This window comes from Ceratotherium simum, chromosome 3 (genome assembly GCF_057802395.1).
Source record: "Ceratotherium simum simum isolate JZ-2026a chromosome 3, ASM5780239v1, whole genome shotgun sequence".
NCBI lineage: Eukaryota > Metazoa > Chordata > Mammalia > Perissodactyla > Rhinocerotidae > Ceratotherium > Ceratotherium simum.
Window position 1 is genome coordinate 30,718,946 of NC_141902.1, and position 15,533 is coordinate 30,734,478.

A 15,533-nucleotide genomic window follows, 5' to 3' on the forward strand; every position below is an offset into this window, starting at 1 on the left:
TATATATACACATTATTTTCTTTATCCATTCATCTATTGAAGGATATTTACATTGTTTCCATAATTTAGCTACTGTGAATAATGCTGCCATGAAGATGGGTGTGTAGATAACTCTCCAAGATACTGATTTTATTTCCTTCAGATATATACCCAGAAATGGGATAGCTGGATCATATAGTAGTTCTAGTTTTTATTTTTTGAGTAATTTCCATACAGTTTTCCATAGTGGTTGTACCAGTTTACATTCCCATCAACAGTGCACAAGGTTTCTCTTTTCTCCATATTCTTGCTAGCACCTGTTATCTCTTTTCTTTTTGATAACAGCCATTCAAACAGGTATGAGGTGATATCTCATTGTGATTTTGACTGCATTTCACAGATTAATGATGTTGAGCACCTTTTCATATACCTATTGGCCATTTGTATGTCTTTTTTGGAAAAATGTCGATTCGGGTCCTTTGCCCACTTTTTAATTGGATTAATTTTTTTCTGCTATTGAGTTGTATGAATTCCTTACGTATTTTTTATATAATCCCTTATCAAATACATAGGTTGCAAAAAAATCCTCCCATTCTGTAGGTTCTCTTTTAAGTTCATTGATTGTTCCATTTGCTATGCAGAAGCTCTTTAGTTTGATGTAGTCCTACTTGTTTATTTTAGCTTTTGTTGCCTGTGCCTTTGGTGTTTTATCCAAGAAATCATTTCCAGAATCAGTGTCAAGGAGTTTTCCTCTGTTTTCTTCTATGAGTTTTATGGTTTCAGGTCTTACATTTAGGTCTTTGATCCATTTTGTGAACTCCTAAAATTTTAATGATGTGACGGTTTCCTCATTCTATGTAGAATTTATTCCCTCCCTTGAGAGCACATGTGTATTACCACAGCATCCAATGTACTTACCATTACTTCCCCATCTGGCTTGATAATATGATGTCATTAATATAACAGACAATTATGATGATCTGTAAGATATCCAGATGGTCCAGATCTCTTCAGATTATATTATGCCACAGAGTAAAACTATAAACATATGCTGTTGTCCATTCACTGTAAATGCTGTTTCTAACTGTTTCTCCTTTCTGAAAGAAATGGAAAAGAAAATTTACCAGATCATTGATAACATATCATACACCAAAGGCTATGTTAATCTGCTCTGGCAATGATACCACCTTTGTTACAACAGCTCCAATTAACCCTAATACTAGGTTGAGTTTACAATAGTCCATTGTCCTTCTCCAGGATCTGTCCGGCTTTTGTAGGGGCCACAGTGGTGAATTAAATAGAGATATGATGGGGATCACCTTTCTTGTATCTTTTGGGTATCTTTTTGCCACAACTTCCCCTACAGAATGTAGTATGCTTTAGAAATGCTGTCTTGGCCTGAGGATGGGACTGTTTCGGTACCTTCCCCCCTCAACAGCTATAACCCACAGAGCTAGGACAGTGTGGGAGTTGTACCAACTACCAAACATATCCTGTCAAATTATACATTCAGGAAATGGTGTAATGATGACTGAGAGTTTATCATCCTGTGAACCTGCTGTGCACCAAATCTAGACCAGGACTCCATGTATACCTAACTCCCACATGCCTCCTTCTGTGAAGTGGGAATAACAATGAGCATACACTATGAAGTGAAAATATAAGTGATGCTTCCTCCAAATTGAAATTTGAATAGCAAAAAATAACAAATGAGAATAACAAATGAAATGGTGGTAAACTTGTGTTAACGAATTTATAAGAAATAGAGTTAGCAAAAACAGAAGAGGATTTATTGAGTCACTCAGAAAAAAAGAAAATACATGAGATTTCATGTAAAGTTTACACAAAGACAGAGTCTAGCCAGAGGGCAAGAAGGATATTTTTTATAAAAAAGGAAGTTAAATAATTTTTTAAATTAGAAAAAAAATTGATAGAAAAATGAGAAAAATGAAGGCAAAGCAAAATTGGATTATTGAATGCAGCAGGAGACCAAGATTGGCAATAGGATGGAAATTTATGAGAAAGGAGAAGAAATGGCAGCCTGGGAGCTTGTTCAGATGTGCAGTCTTAAAAGCCCCAGTGCTCAAAATTATTGCCTACTATCACCCAGCATTAGAGTGTCCTTCTTTTAGACAAACATACTGCACTCCCTAGTTTTACTTACATAGCTAAGGGAAGGATGCTCCATTAGCTATTACAGACAAACAAATAAGTTACCAGACAGCTTCCTTAGCTGAGATCTTACGCATGCAAGAAATTGGAATTTTGACTATGGAAATATAAGTGATCCATTTTAAACCTGATTCATTACCCAAGAAGAATTAGCTTAGATAGGTTGCTGCAGAAGACAGGTAAAGAGTAGATGCACTCAGCAGGAGAGGGGCAGACCCCAGGAATGAGAGCTAAAGCTGAGAAAAGGAGAAATGTGGTCAAAGATAAAATGTACTACTTTAAAATCCATTCAAGAACAAAGAAGACAAAGTAATACAAATAGCAAATAGCAGCAGATCTAGAAACTTACCCAACTCCTCCTGTCTTAAGTCATCATATTTCTTGATTATCCATCTAAGAGGTCTGAGTTTTAATCACTGAATGGCTTCTAGGGGGATATGCTAGGTTCTGGGTGCTTTGGCACTTTGAGACATCCCACACCCTCCACAGAAAGAGTGCTGCTCTCCTAAGACCATTCCATTAGAAGATATTCTGCTTTGAGTTCTCTGTTCTGGTCTAGCTATTACTCTCAAGAATTATAGCCATCATTTATTTAGACTACTTAAATGATTGCTATCTGACAAATCCAGATTCTAGAGTATTTGATGGACTCATCATTTAAATGTTTTGATCTATATGGAATTAGAATTAGGCGACCTCTTACAAGACATTCATGATAATTTTACACTTTAAAATATTGGGAAAAAAAAAAAAAGAAGAGATGCTAACTGTGCCTAATTAACAAAATCATTTAGCTGGAAGAGATCTAAAAATATGTTCTGACCTAGTTCCTTTCTTTTGTTTCTCCATCCAGGACATGTCAGTTGTTCCACAGTTTACAAAGTTTGAAAATTCATTTTCTTCCTTGGTTTCCTTCTTTATTTTTTTTTTTTTTTAAAGATTTTTATTTATTTTTTGCCCCCAAAGCCCCAGTACATAGTTGTCTGTCACAGCTGCACATCCTTCTAGTTGCTGTATGTGGGACTCGGCCTCAGGCTGGACAGAGAAGTGGTGCCTTGATGCACACCCGGGATCCGAACCCGGGCCGCCAGCATTGCAGCGCGCGCACTTAACCACCAAGCCACAGGGCCGGCCCTTTTTTTTTTTTTTTTTTTTTTTTTAAAGAGGTTTCCTTCTTTTTTAAAAAATAATAGTCCAAAGGATCTTCTTTAAAAAAAGAAAATCTCTCATCCTTTCATCTAAGCCAATGTCCACTTAATTCTTTCTCTGTGAATATAAAGAAGTTGCCAGCAACTCTCTCAAATAAGTGTTTAATATCCTTAAATTTGGTAAAAGCAAGTAAAGATCACTCATCATCTGTACACTGTAGTTCTAATCTCCTCAATTCCTTTAGCCTTTCCTCATAGGTCTATCTTCTATCTCTTTATTTTTGTCACTCTGCCTAACCATCTCCATTTCACCACCAAACATCTCACTGTTTTGACCTGGAAAAAAATTCTAATACATGTTTAAAAAACATAAACAAAACAGAAGGATTGATTGTTGGTTGTTAAATATTATACATTTAGTTTCCTACATGTTTTTATCCATTCTTTCATCACCTAATTTTAACTGACCCTACATTATTTTAGTTTAGGATGACTGTGATTCCTAGATATTTTTCTTCTAAGCAAGTTTTCAATCATCCTTCTGCCACCTTGATTCTATGAAATTGGGGTTTTATTTTTTAAAACTTCATTTATCACTAGTACCTAATATACTTTCTCCTCTTTATATCTTAGTTCTCTAAAGATAGAAGTAAAGCTGACAACTTGTTATAAGGACAACACACATATTTGTCTTTACTTTCTTTTTTTTTTTTTTTAAAGATTTTATTTATTTTATTTTTTCCCCCCAAAGCCCCAGTAGATAGTTGTATGTCATAGCTGCACATCCTTCTAGTTGCTGTATGTGGGACTCGGCCTCAGGATGGACGGAGAAGTGGTGCCTCGATGCGCACCCGGGATCCGAACCCGGGCCACCAGCATCGCAGCGCGCGCACTTAACCACCAAGCCACAGGGCCGGCCCTGTCTTTACTTTCAATGCTAATAAATTTCCCTAAAATTCCCTAGGTGCAGTTAAGAACTCAACCTGTCTCCTAGTCCTGACCACAGTGTGGACCCCAGACTCTGCAACGTATCTTCGGTTGCACCTTTGGATCTCCAAGTCATTTCCAAGTCTTGGTTAAAAATTAAGGTTAATGCTTGTTCTCCACATCCACAACCACTTACATTTATTCTCCTCTGTGCTCATCATCTCACGGCCACCACCTGTTTCCTCCTGCCTCCAAGTTAAAACTTAATTGATATACACAAAAAGCAAACTGTTACCTGGGTTTTCCTTGTGGCTGAAGTTTATCGAGTTTAATATCTTCCTCCTGTTGTCAAGTTACCCCATTCTTCTCTTATAGATATCCACAAACTATTATCTCAAGCACACAGAGGTACACAAAATGTTTCTATAAATGGAAAAAAATAGCTAATTAAGTATACTGGAGGATAGTGAGCAAATCATGCTGTAGTGACCTGGGACTGCAAAGCTAAAGTCAATTAGTAAAGCACATTGTCTCCTAAAAATATACTTGTTGTGATCAAAGCAACAAGGAAAATGTTTATAATGAATCATAGGAGGGAGAAATGACAATGGAATATTTAAGAACTTCAATATCTGTCATTTTCTTTGTCAAGTTAAATCCTTTCACAATCAATGAAAGCATCCCTGGGTAATTTGATAGTATACACTTTCCAAGAGACTCATACAAATTATCTGGAACAGCCATATAATATCATTTTTCACCATGCATAAATAAACTAAGCAAGTAAAAGAATAAACTCCAAAAAAGAAAATATAGCTTATAAAATGACTTTTATAAATAATAAATTTACCACGTTATAATAAGTACTTTGAAGATGCAATCTTTGTCTAACTTATATTTGTTTCTTCCAAAGCAACTTGTACAGTTTCCTGCAATCCAGGGAGCCTAATACTTATTTGTTGAACTTAACAAAAGAATCCAGTCTTTGAAATAATTCCATTGTCCCTTACTGTGCCTGTCATTTGGAGGTAGGAATAATATGAATAAGGAGGCTCACTTCAAAATATTAAGAGGAAGTAACAGGACATGTTCCCTGGTGTCTTTTTCAGTCTCAGGTGCGGAAGATTAAGATAATCATATTCCTCAGTTCACTGTACACTATCAGCATTGCTTTACAAAGAGCCATCTCTTGTTTACTGTTTATTCCCTTTAATTTCCAGTCTCCATTTCCAGTCTCTTTACCTCAGAGGCAACATTCAAGTGTTTCTAAAATGTATCCTGGCATTGTCTGTATTATCATAAAACGTTTTATGTATATGTATATACGTATTTTAGGTATATGTATATCTGTGTCCATATGCATATAAAATATTGTTATACATCTCATTCCAATTCTTTTTTTTTTCACTTACCTATTGTTGCTATTTGTACACCTAGTCTATTATTTTCAAATGTCAAATGCTGCATAGGAATGTACAGTGGGTATGCACTACTTTTTGCCTGTCTGATGTTGTAATGACAGACATCCAGATTATCTCCAAGTTTTTCAAGGCCATTGCATATGATTGTACAACTATTAGATTGCCCTCCAACTTCAATCCCCACATCCCAATAACATCAACATTCAGCTGGAATGCAACTATGTGATAAAACTGTTGTTAAAATTCTAAACTATGTGCACATTGGTTAGAATATAGCCACTGTCACAAGTCCCTTGGGGTTCCACCTGCCACCCAAATTCTTTCCCCAGAATTCCTTAGGAATTGGCTACTTATAGTTAATGCCTGGAAAAGCAAGAGTCTCTAGGACACCTGTCCAACTTTGGGGCAAACATATGTTCTGATGGGTCAGTGCCTATGCCACATGCTTATTTCATTGTTGGAATCCGTCCCTGTGGTAAAATCAACAATACAATGAAGACTCTAATATCTGTCTCCTTGAAGATTAGCAGTGCCCATGATCATGCCTCTTGATGCCTTAAGAAGAATTGACTTTTAAATTAGTAATCAATATTTTGTTATTCACTCTCTTACAGAATAGAAAAAATAATACAAATAAAGCAAATGGCTGATCTAAATTAGGAGTAAATTCCAGAACTAGAAATAATATCAGAGGGGAAAAGACAATTTTCTTCTCCACTGTCCTTAACGCCAGGCTGAGGGTATAGAGAGGAGTCATTAATTCATCTGTGTAACTTTGGTAACAGTTACGTGTCAAAGATCCATGACAGAATATTCAAATGCCAACTCAAGTAGAATTAGACTAGAAAGGCTGGATAAAATGGTGATTACACTACCAAAGACACTCCGATGAGAAGTGCTGAGGAAAATTAAGCATTGATAGACAGAGGTTTGAGATACAAACATCAATTCTAAAGGCATAAGATCAGGAAATTCAAAAAGAGAGGGGTCAAGAGTTCCATGTGGATAGAAGCAAAAAGTAACTGAATCAAAGAAGAAGCAAAGGAAGAGGCCCATAAGCAATCATCTACACAGCTTGCCTTTATAGTCAAACCAACGTGGGATGGGTTTGAAATAAACTCTTGCTCCTAAGAAATACGTAAGTTACAAATGCAAAAATCATAATGAATCATCATCAAGTCCTTAGAAAACTTGGGGTAATGGATTGACTACTCAAGTAGGAAGAAAGAATGCAAATGGCAGAAGTAACACCCAATAAGTCACTTCTCCTTCATTAGGATCAGATAACAAACCAACTGAGCAAGTTTAACATCACTAGTGATGACATGTGAGTATTATGTACCCCTGATAAGATGTAAATTTTAAAAAAGCCTCTTCACCTCTGTGGAATTCTTTACAAAAACCCAGAACTCCCACCTAATTATGAGGAAACCTTCAGACAAACCCAAATTGAGGGATAGTCTACAAAATACCTGACTAACACTCCTCCAAGCTGTCACAGCCATGGTAAACAAGGTAAGACTGAGAAACTCACAAACCAGAGGAGACTAAGGAGACATGATGACTAAATGTAACATGGTATCCTGGATTGTACCCTGAAATAGAAAAAAGATATTAATGGAAAAACTGGTGAAATCTGAATAAAGTCTAGCATTTAGTTAACTGTTATGACCCAGTGTTGATTTCTCAATTTTGAAAAATGTATCAAGGAAACATAAGATAACTTTAGGGGAAACTGAAGTTAAAAGTGGGTGAGGCGTATATAGGAACTCTCTGGGCTAGCTTCACTACTTCTCTGTAAATCTAAAAATCTTTCCACAATAAAATCTTTGTTTAAAAGAAAAGCATAGGATCAGAAAAAGAAATGTCAACTAGGGCTGAATAGATTTATTAAGAGAAAATCACTCATGAACATTTGTTGAAACTCTGTTCTTTGACAAATAGACATTCAAGATACAAGGTGTGTAATATAATGGCTCGTGTCAGTGAAAAATTAACAGTCCAAAGACACATGGGACTCAGCAACTGAGGAAATAAGATCTAAAATGACAGAAGACAGCAAAGGACCAGGAATCTGCCAAACTAGGTTCTAGATTTGGATCTTCCATATATTTCTTCTATGATCTTGAGCTAATTAGTTAATTTTCCAGTACCTGACACTTTCTAAAATAGGAAAACTCTATGAGATGAGTTATAATTTACTCTAACATTCAAAAACTATATGATCCTTATTGAATTTTAATAATTTTTTAAGTAATGACATGCGCTATATAATCTATATAACTACCTGTGCTATGTAAACTATATAACTGCTTGTGCTATATTATCTTTCAGCTCTAAACTAGGAGCTGGGGCTCTGCCAACTACATTTCTTTTTTGCCAGCTCTGCCATTAGAGGGCACTAGAGGGAGACTGCAAGTCAGGAGGAGGAAAAAGGGACTTACTGGTTCCTTCCTGTTTGCTGGCTGTGGGCTTCGTCTCTGCTCACTGAGCTTTAAGCATCACCCAACCAAACTCGTTACCTCAGCAGGCTTGGTTTCTTTCCAAAGCAAGGGCTGAATCCACTTACAGTTTCTCCAGCACTAGAGCAACTCGTCTCGTCACACTCTCCTCAGGAACACCTGTGTTAGCCAGTGGCACCCCTTCCTCAGGTGTTGTGTCCCTGCCCCACAGGCCATCCTCTAAGCTCAGAGACACTAACACCAGCCAAGAAGCGTCCCTTCCTCAAATATTTGAGTTTCAACTCCACAGATCCTTCCTCCAAGCTTTTAATCATTTTTTTTGTTTTTAAGTTGTAATAATTCTAACTTCTTCACTTATTTCCTATCCCGAGGAGTGAAAGCTTCTTCCTACAAATGCTATGTCTGTGATATCTTAGAATTCATTTTTTTCCAAATAACTGCTTGACAACTTTATACTTATATAACAATTCTTTATATCAAACTTCATCTGTTCAAAAAAACTGGTATGGTTTCCGTCTTCTTGCTGGACCCTGAAAAAGCCACATCAACAATAAAACAATGAGAGAAACAAACAGATAATAAGCTGAAAAGATAGAGAACGAATGAGCTGTCTAGTAAGACATAGAAAACAAATGAGCTGCCTAGTAAGACAAATCAGATGAAGTGAAAATTAATATTTATCTCTAGGTAAAATAGTTTACTTAACATGGTAAAGATGGAAAATGGGCAATAAGCCACATACTGACATTCAACAGGGATTGTTTAACATTTATATTAGTTCTATTTGGCACTTTATGGAGGCAAGACCACTGGTAAGATAAGAAAGCCAAGACCTTTAGTCTTTAACTCTCTTACATAAGCAGAGTCCAAAGACTGACATCACAATTCAATTAGGAGTGGAAAAAATAAAACAGGACACAATACATACTAGTAGATAGTGACAGTCTGTTTAAATTTAATATATCCTATTTAGTTCATATCCATCTGAAATTCTAGTATACTTTGCCTTTTTATACAAATATATCCTATTTAGTTCATATCCATCTGAAATTCTAGTATACTTTGCCTTTTTATACATCTTCAGTATACCAAAGAGATTTTACTGTAATTCACAACCTGAGTGCATAGTCTCCTCATTGCCACCTTCATCTCTTTATTCCTAAAAGTGTAGATGACTGGATTTAGAAAAGGAGTGATAACTGAATCAAAGATGCCAAGGAATTTATCCAAATGTGATGTGGGAAGTGGCCACACATAGAAAAAGGTCAATGGCCCAAAGAACAAAACAACCACAGTGACATGAGCTGACAGAGTGGAGAGGGCTTTGGATATACCACTCGAAGTTTTTTTATGAACAGTCACAAAAATAAAGATATAAGAGATGATCAGAATCAAAAAGGAGGACACAGAAATCAAGCCACTATTGGCAGTAACCATGAATTCCAGTGTGTACGTCTCTATGCAAGCAAGTTTGATAAATTGAGGAAGGTCACAAAAAAAGCTGTCTAGTTCATTAGGGCCACAGAAAGGCAAGTCTACAACAAAAGCCAACTGAGTCACTGAATGAATAAGGCCAATAATCCAAGAAGTGACTAAAAATAAAATGCACCTTCGTGGGCTCATGATGGTCAGGTAGTGAAGAGGCTTACATATGGCAACGTATCTGTCAAAGGCCATGGCGATAAGCAGCACCATCTCAGTGCCCCCAACTGCGTGGATAAAGAAGATCTGAGCTATGCAGCCCCCAAAAGAGATGGTTTTGTGCTTCCTTAAGAGGTCATAGATCATCTTGGGAGCTGTGGAGGAGCAAAATATCAAGTCCATGATGGAAAGGTTCGCCAGCAGGAAATACATGGGGGACTGTAAATGAGGGTCAGAGGTCACAGTTAGCACAATGAGGAGGTTTCCCATCAGGCTTGCCACATAGAACACAGAGGAAAAGAGGAAGAGGAGGAGCTGGATCTCCCATGAGTTGGAGAGTCCCAGGAACACAAACTCAGACACCACAGAGTGATTGGCTTCATCCATTGCCTCTGTCAGCAGTGAGAGCTCTCATGCTACCTGAAAGAAGAGAGTAAGGAGAAACTGATTTAAATGAAATGGCACTGATATTAATATTGGGCAATTCAATACTTGTCAGAAAACTAGGCAAAGGCTGATGTATGCCTATGGAGACCATTTCAGTCACAAAGCATATATATATATATATGTATACATATATATACATTCCTCTGTTGTATATTTCATTGCCAAAATATATTACACAGAATAGGGATCCTTTTACCTGTTTGAATGGGTACTTCTGTTGTATTTTTTAACTGCCATTATTTCATAGTCATATCTCATATATGAGTACAAAATTAAGAGGTTTTTTTGTAAGTAACAACTATATGAAATAATTAAGTGACAGTGGATTTCTTAATTTGGACATGTCTCAGTATATTGATACCATATCTATGACCATATTGGTAAGCTCTTTCAAAATCCTTATAAGCATTTTTTTAAGAACTGAGATGTAAATTTCTCTTCTCTGTAAATTAAGAAGACAGGGTGAGTTATTTAGAGGAGTGAAGGAAAGATAGGAGTAGAAGATGCCAGAGTAAGGCACTCACCATCCCAGAGCGGGAGGATAAGTGCTAGAGAATGTGACTCAGTTATGGGTTCTGTGGAGGAGATTCTGAGTAGGAGTGGAGAGAGGAAAGAATGTGGGACCAGAGTGGCAATGATGAGTCATAAATCCCAAACAGAAGTAAAAGTGACAATATCAGAGGCTTTACACATGGCTCTGTTTACTTATATATAAAAATACATAACCACCTTCCTAATTAAATGAATGCATGCTAAAATAATAAGACATTGGTTTTGTCTTATCAGATTGGCAGAGATGCAAACATTAGACAAAATTCAGAGTTTGAGAGGAAATGGGGAACAGGTAGTCTCATAATTGGTGGTGGGAGAGTAAACTGATAAAACGTTTACCAATTTGACAGTACTTTCCAAAATTTTATTTGCTCATACACTTTGACTCAGCTATTCTACTTCTAGAAAAAATCTCTGGATATATGTATGTGTGCACATGAACAAGGTGGATAAAAAAGGATACAGAGATGTTTACTGAAGCATTGTTGCTTCTAAGAGCAAAAGGCTGACAAATAAATGTGGAGAAATAGGGGATTAGTTAAATAATTTCTATTAGATCCCTTTGATGGAGTACTATGCAGCCATTTATAATGCTAAAGTAGACCTAAATGTACAAAGACAGGATAGATAAAAGGAAGGGGGAGAGAGTACTTTGCACTCATCTCATCTGGCATTTTAAAAAAATTATATACATTAATTACATATGTAAAATTACATAAATAAAACAATAGCTGGATAGAAAATACCTAGGTTGATACACAAAAACAACCCCTATTAACAATAATTATCTCTAAGGAGTGGAGTTGAGATAATCACGCAGGAGAAGGGATCTTTCACTTTTCACTTTGTACTCTTACCTACTATCTTCAATTTTTGCAGTGAACATATCTCAATTTCACTTTTACAAAAAGGTCAATGTATGTGGATTTGGAAAATTACACAATTTGTATCCTAAGAGATTCAAAGCTTCCAAAAGTAGAATCATAATGTATCTCCCAAGTTACAACGAAGATTAAAGCTACTCTCAAGATATTCAGAATTAGCTGTTACTCCACTCCTTCATATACCCCGCACTCTAAGTTAAACTACTTCCTCTTCCGTGGACATGCATGCAGTTGGTATCTGTACTCCCTCACACACACACACTCAGATATTCCAGCTCACAGCTTCCCTCCACATCCTTCACTAGGCCTGTGATGCCCTTGCCTTCATTACGTCTCTCTGATTCTTCCCATTCTTCAACAGCCCACTCTGCAAAGCTCCCTCCATGAAGTCCTCTCTGATACTCTTACTTTTACATATGTGAGATAAAGATACATTTTTCTTAATTTGTGGTAACCAGACCAAAAACACTAACAATAAGAGTGTTATATTAGTGATCTAACAAAGACCACTACTTAAAAATCTGTCACTATAAAGTCTTCTAAATATGATTTTAAAATGTCTTTTTTAGACTTTTTCTTGATAATAGTATAAATGATATTCACATTCACAGTAAAGTAACTTAACTTGGAATCAATTCGGTCCCTCCACAAGGATTATCATCAGCAATCTCCTCAATGACGCGATGTATCAAATAAATAATTGATTTCTAAATTACTCACCTGGAAGCTGAAAGTTATTCTATCAATGCTTCCAATTCCTACTCAAGCACAAACACTTTTAATTTTTACACAATACCTTATTTTATCTTCCAAAAAAAGGGTCATAGTTTTTAAATATCAGGTTAGAAAAGATTAAAAAGTTAGACAGTTCCTCGTGTTGGTAAAAAGTTGGATAAGAGGATTATACACTCACTGTTGGTGGCACTGATTCCTAGCCAGTCTTTCATGTTCTGTCTATACTGAAAATTTGAGGTCTCTAGGTGCCATACTTTGCATCTATCTCCACTAAACATCTTCCCTTTTAAACAGGGGTAGAGTAGTAGTTTAAATCTGATCTTTTCAGTAAAGACAGAGTGAAACTGTCCACTTAACTCACTTCTGTGAAAGGAAAGCAGGTGATCAATAGTGATCAGCAACTAAATTTCAGAGTGCTTTGTCATGTCCTGAATCTCCCGATTTTATTTCACACAGAGCACTGACCTCTGCTCACACTACCACCAATAAAATATGAAATATAAAATACATGAAATGAGAGATTCCTCAGAGCTCAACTACTGGCCAACACAAATAGGAAACAAATTATAAATAATATGAGCTTACCACCAATTCAAGCAATGCAGACAATTCTAGAGATTTTTTGGTTTTTTTTTTTAGTAGATCAATGTTTAGGGTCACTCAGATAAAGATTTTTAATCCTCTCCTTCCTAATCTTAGTCTCAAATTATTAACAAGATTGAGTTTAAATTAGAATTACTGAAAATATTAAAATTTGCAGAGAAACATCTCAATCTGATCATCTTAGAGGTTTCCCACAAGTTTGCTATTCTTGATATGGGTAAAAAGAGCCCAGAACACTATTCAGAATAGTAGAAAGATGTACAGGAATGGGCACTGGAGATGCACACTCTCAAAACGGTTGTTTTTACTGCTCCCAATGCAGCTGCTGTTGCTAGGACCTAAATGGAAATTTGCTCGTGACTGTAAAATCCTTTCGTTTTAGAGTTAAGGAAACCAAGGTACAGAGAGGATAAATAGCTTTACTGAAGCTAAGGAGCAAGTTGGTGGCAAATCCAGAATTAATGTATTTGATCTTTGGCTTCCAGGCAATCCAGGTTATTTCCACTACTCCACGCTTCTATTGCTAAGATGGTCCAAGATTTGAGTCCAGTCTCCGGCCCAGGAAATCATATTATATGAAAGCCACTTTCCCCAACATTGCTCAAAATTCTTTAAGTTTTACTCCCACTGGCCTCACATCTTCTGCTCCTACTTTATTCTTTTCCTGGAGACCAACAATCACGACATCTGTGCAAATGTCACTAGAATAACTTCTCCGATATAGAACATGAAGTCGTGGTTTGACTCCACTCATCCTGCTGTCTTCTATATTTTGCTTGTGAGTTTATCTGCCATAATCTCTCTATTGAATAACAGAATTCATTCATTTTTTCTGGTTGATTAGATTCTCTTTCACTGCCATGTGCATTTCCACTAGAAGTTCTGATCTGCATCAAAAACCGTTTCCATTCGTCTTATCTACTTGGACCAATGTCAAAATGATCATGGAGTTAGAGGACCCCAGAATGCAGAGCTCTTGCCTTTGAAAAGTTATTATTACCTGGCATAAAAAGCCGTAAGTTAAACCTCCATAGCAGGAAACACAGCTAATTAGCAGCCCTGTAAAGTTACTTAAATGCTGGTATAGAGACCTGAGATTGCCATCATGAGTAGAATTAGCCAAGGGAATTGTTTCCTGGGACCACAAAAATGTGACCACAGCAAACAAAGGGGAAAGCTGTTAATGGGTCGCTTGAGGGGAAGGAGGATGAGAGATTAGAGACTTTTGATGAAAATTACAAATTTTTATCTTGTTACCGCCTTGTTTTTCTTATTTAAGAGTGAAAACACAGGCATACCTTGTTTATTGTACTTTGTTTTATTGAGTTTTGCAGATACTGCATTTTTTAAAGATGCTCCACCAGCAAAAGGATTATGATTCACTGAAGGCTCAAAGGATAGTTAGCATTTTTTAGCAATAGAGTATTTTTTAATTTAGGCATGAACATTGTTTTTTAGACATAATGCTATTGCACACTTAAGAGACTATACTATAGTGTAAACATAACTTTTATTTATATGCACTGGGAAACCAAAAAATTCACGTGATTTGCTTCATTGCAATATTCAATTTATTGTGGTTGTCTGGAACTGAACCCACAATATATCTGAGATATGACTGTATATACCTTCAAACAAGTGAAAATAATGCTTATCATCTTCATAGGAAGGAAGAGAGCGAGAGAAAGAGGAAGAAAAAAGCCTCCAAAGTGGCATTAGAATGTGATCCATGCCCCATTAGAAAGGATAACTAAATTAGAGGTAATAAAATATACTGTTGATCCATCAACAGTTAGTTAGTTCTTTATTATGTGTGTGATGTGGAGACGTGAAGAGAGCGTTATAACAGCAGCACAAAGAGTCGACTCAAAATGCTAGTGGAACTGGGATGAGGCAAATCACTAATAGTTCAGTCTCTCATAGTTCAGCTTTTTAAAAGAAACATCAACAGAACAGAAAATGTCTTCTGGTTACATTTTATGTCGTAACATCAAATGTATACGGAGAACCAGTAAAAGAACGATTGGTGAACTATAATCATACGGTGTACTCAACATCAGTTGTCTACTGCTGTATAACAAAGTAGCTTAAATCAGTAACATTTTACTTGCTCATAAGTCTGTAATTAGGGCTAAGCTTAGCTGGGCAGTTCTTCTGCTGGTATCACCTGGGCTTTTCCATGAGGCATCAGTTATCCGGCAGGTTGACTGTGGTTGGAGGGTTTAAGATGTCTTCCTTCACATGTCTAGGGCCTTAATGTTGGCTATTAGCTGGGCTTCTTTCTCCAAGGGGTCTTTTATCATTCAATAGTCTTGCTCAAGCTTCCTTTCAGGGTGGTGGGGAACATTATAAGAGGATAAAGGCAGAAGCAACAAAGCAAACTATGCCAAAGTTCTGGAGTTCATGCAACATCATCTTTGCCACATTCCATTGGCCAAAGCAAGGCACAAGACCAGGCCAGATTTAAAGTTGGGGAAATAGATGCCACCTCTTGGTAAGAGGAGGTGCAAAATATTGTAGCCATGTTTTTCAATCAACTACAGACTCTATAATGACCCATTC

The 15,533-nt window shown here is 36.6% G+C and overlaps 1 protein-coding gene across 1 annotated transcript; it reads right to left on the reverse strand.

Moving 5' to 3' along the window:
• Window positions 1-1,121: 1,121 nt before the first annotated feature.
• Window positions 1,122-10,146, reverse strand: LOC101397978 (olfactory receptor 4F6). Its single transcript, XM_004421354.3, has 2 exons — window positions 9,199-10,146; window positions 1,122-1,298 (listed from the first exon to the last, which is right to left on the reverse strand). The coding sequence occupies exons 1-2, from the start codon at window positions 10,135-10,137 to the stop codon at window positions 1,122-1,124; spliced, it is 1,116 nt and encodes a 371-aa protein (XP_004421411.2). The 5' UTR covers window positions 10,138-10,146.
• Between the last annotated feature and the right edge of the window lie 5,387 nt (window positions 10,147-15,533).

Coding starts and splice junctions, on each gene's coding strand:
- LOC101397978 (XM_004421354.3), bottom strand. CDS start 10,137: ATGGATGAAGCCAATCACTCTGTGGTGTCTGAGTTTGTGTTCCTGGGA. Junction 1,299..9,198: donor ATTACAGTAAAATCTCTTTG/GTATACTGAAGA, acceptor GATACAAGAAAG/GTGATCCCCATCATATCTCT.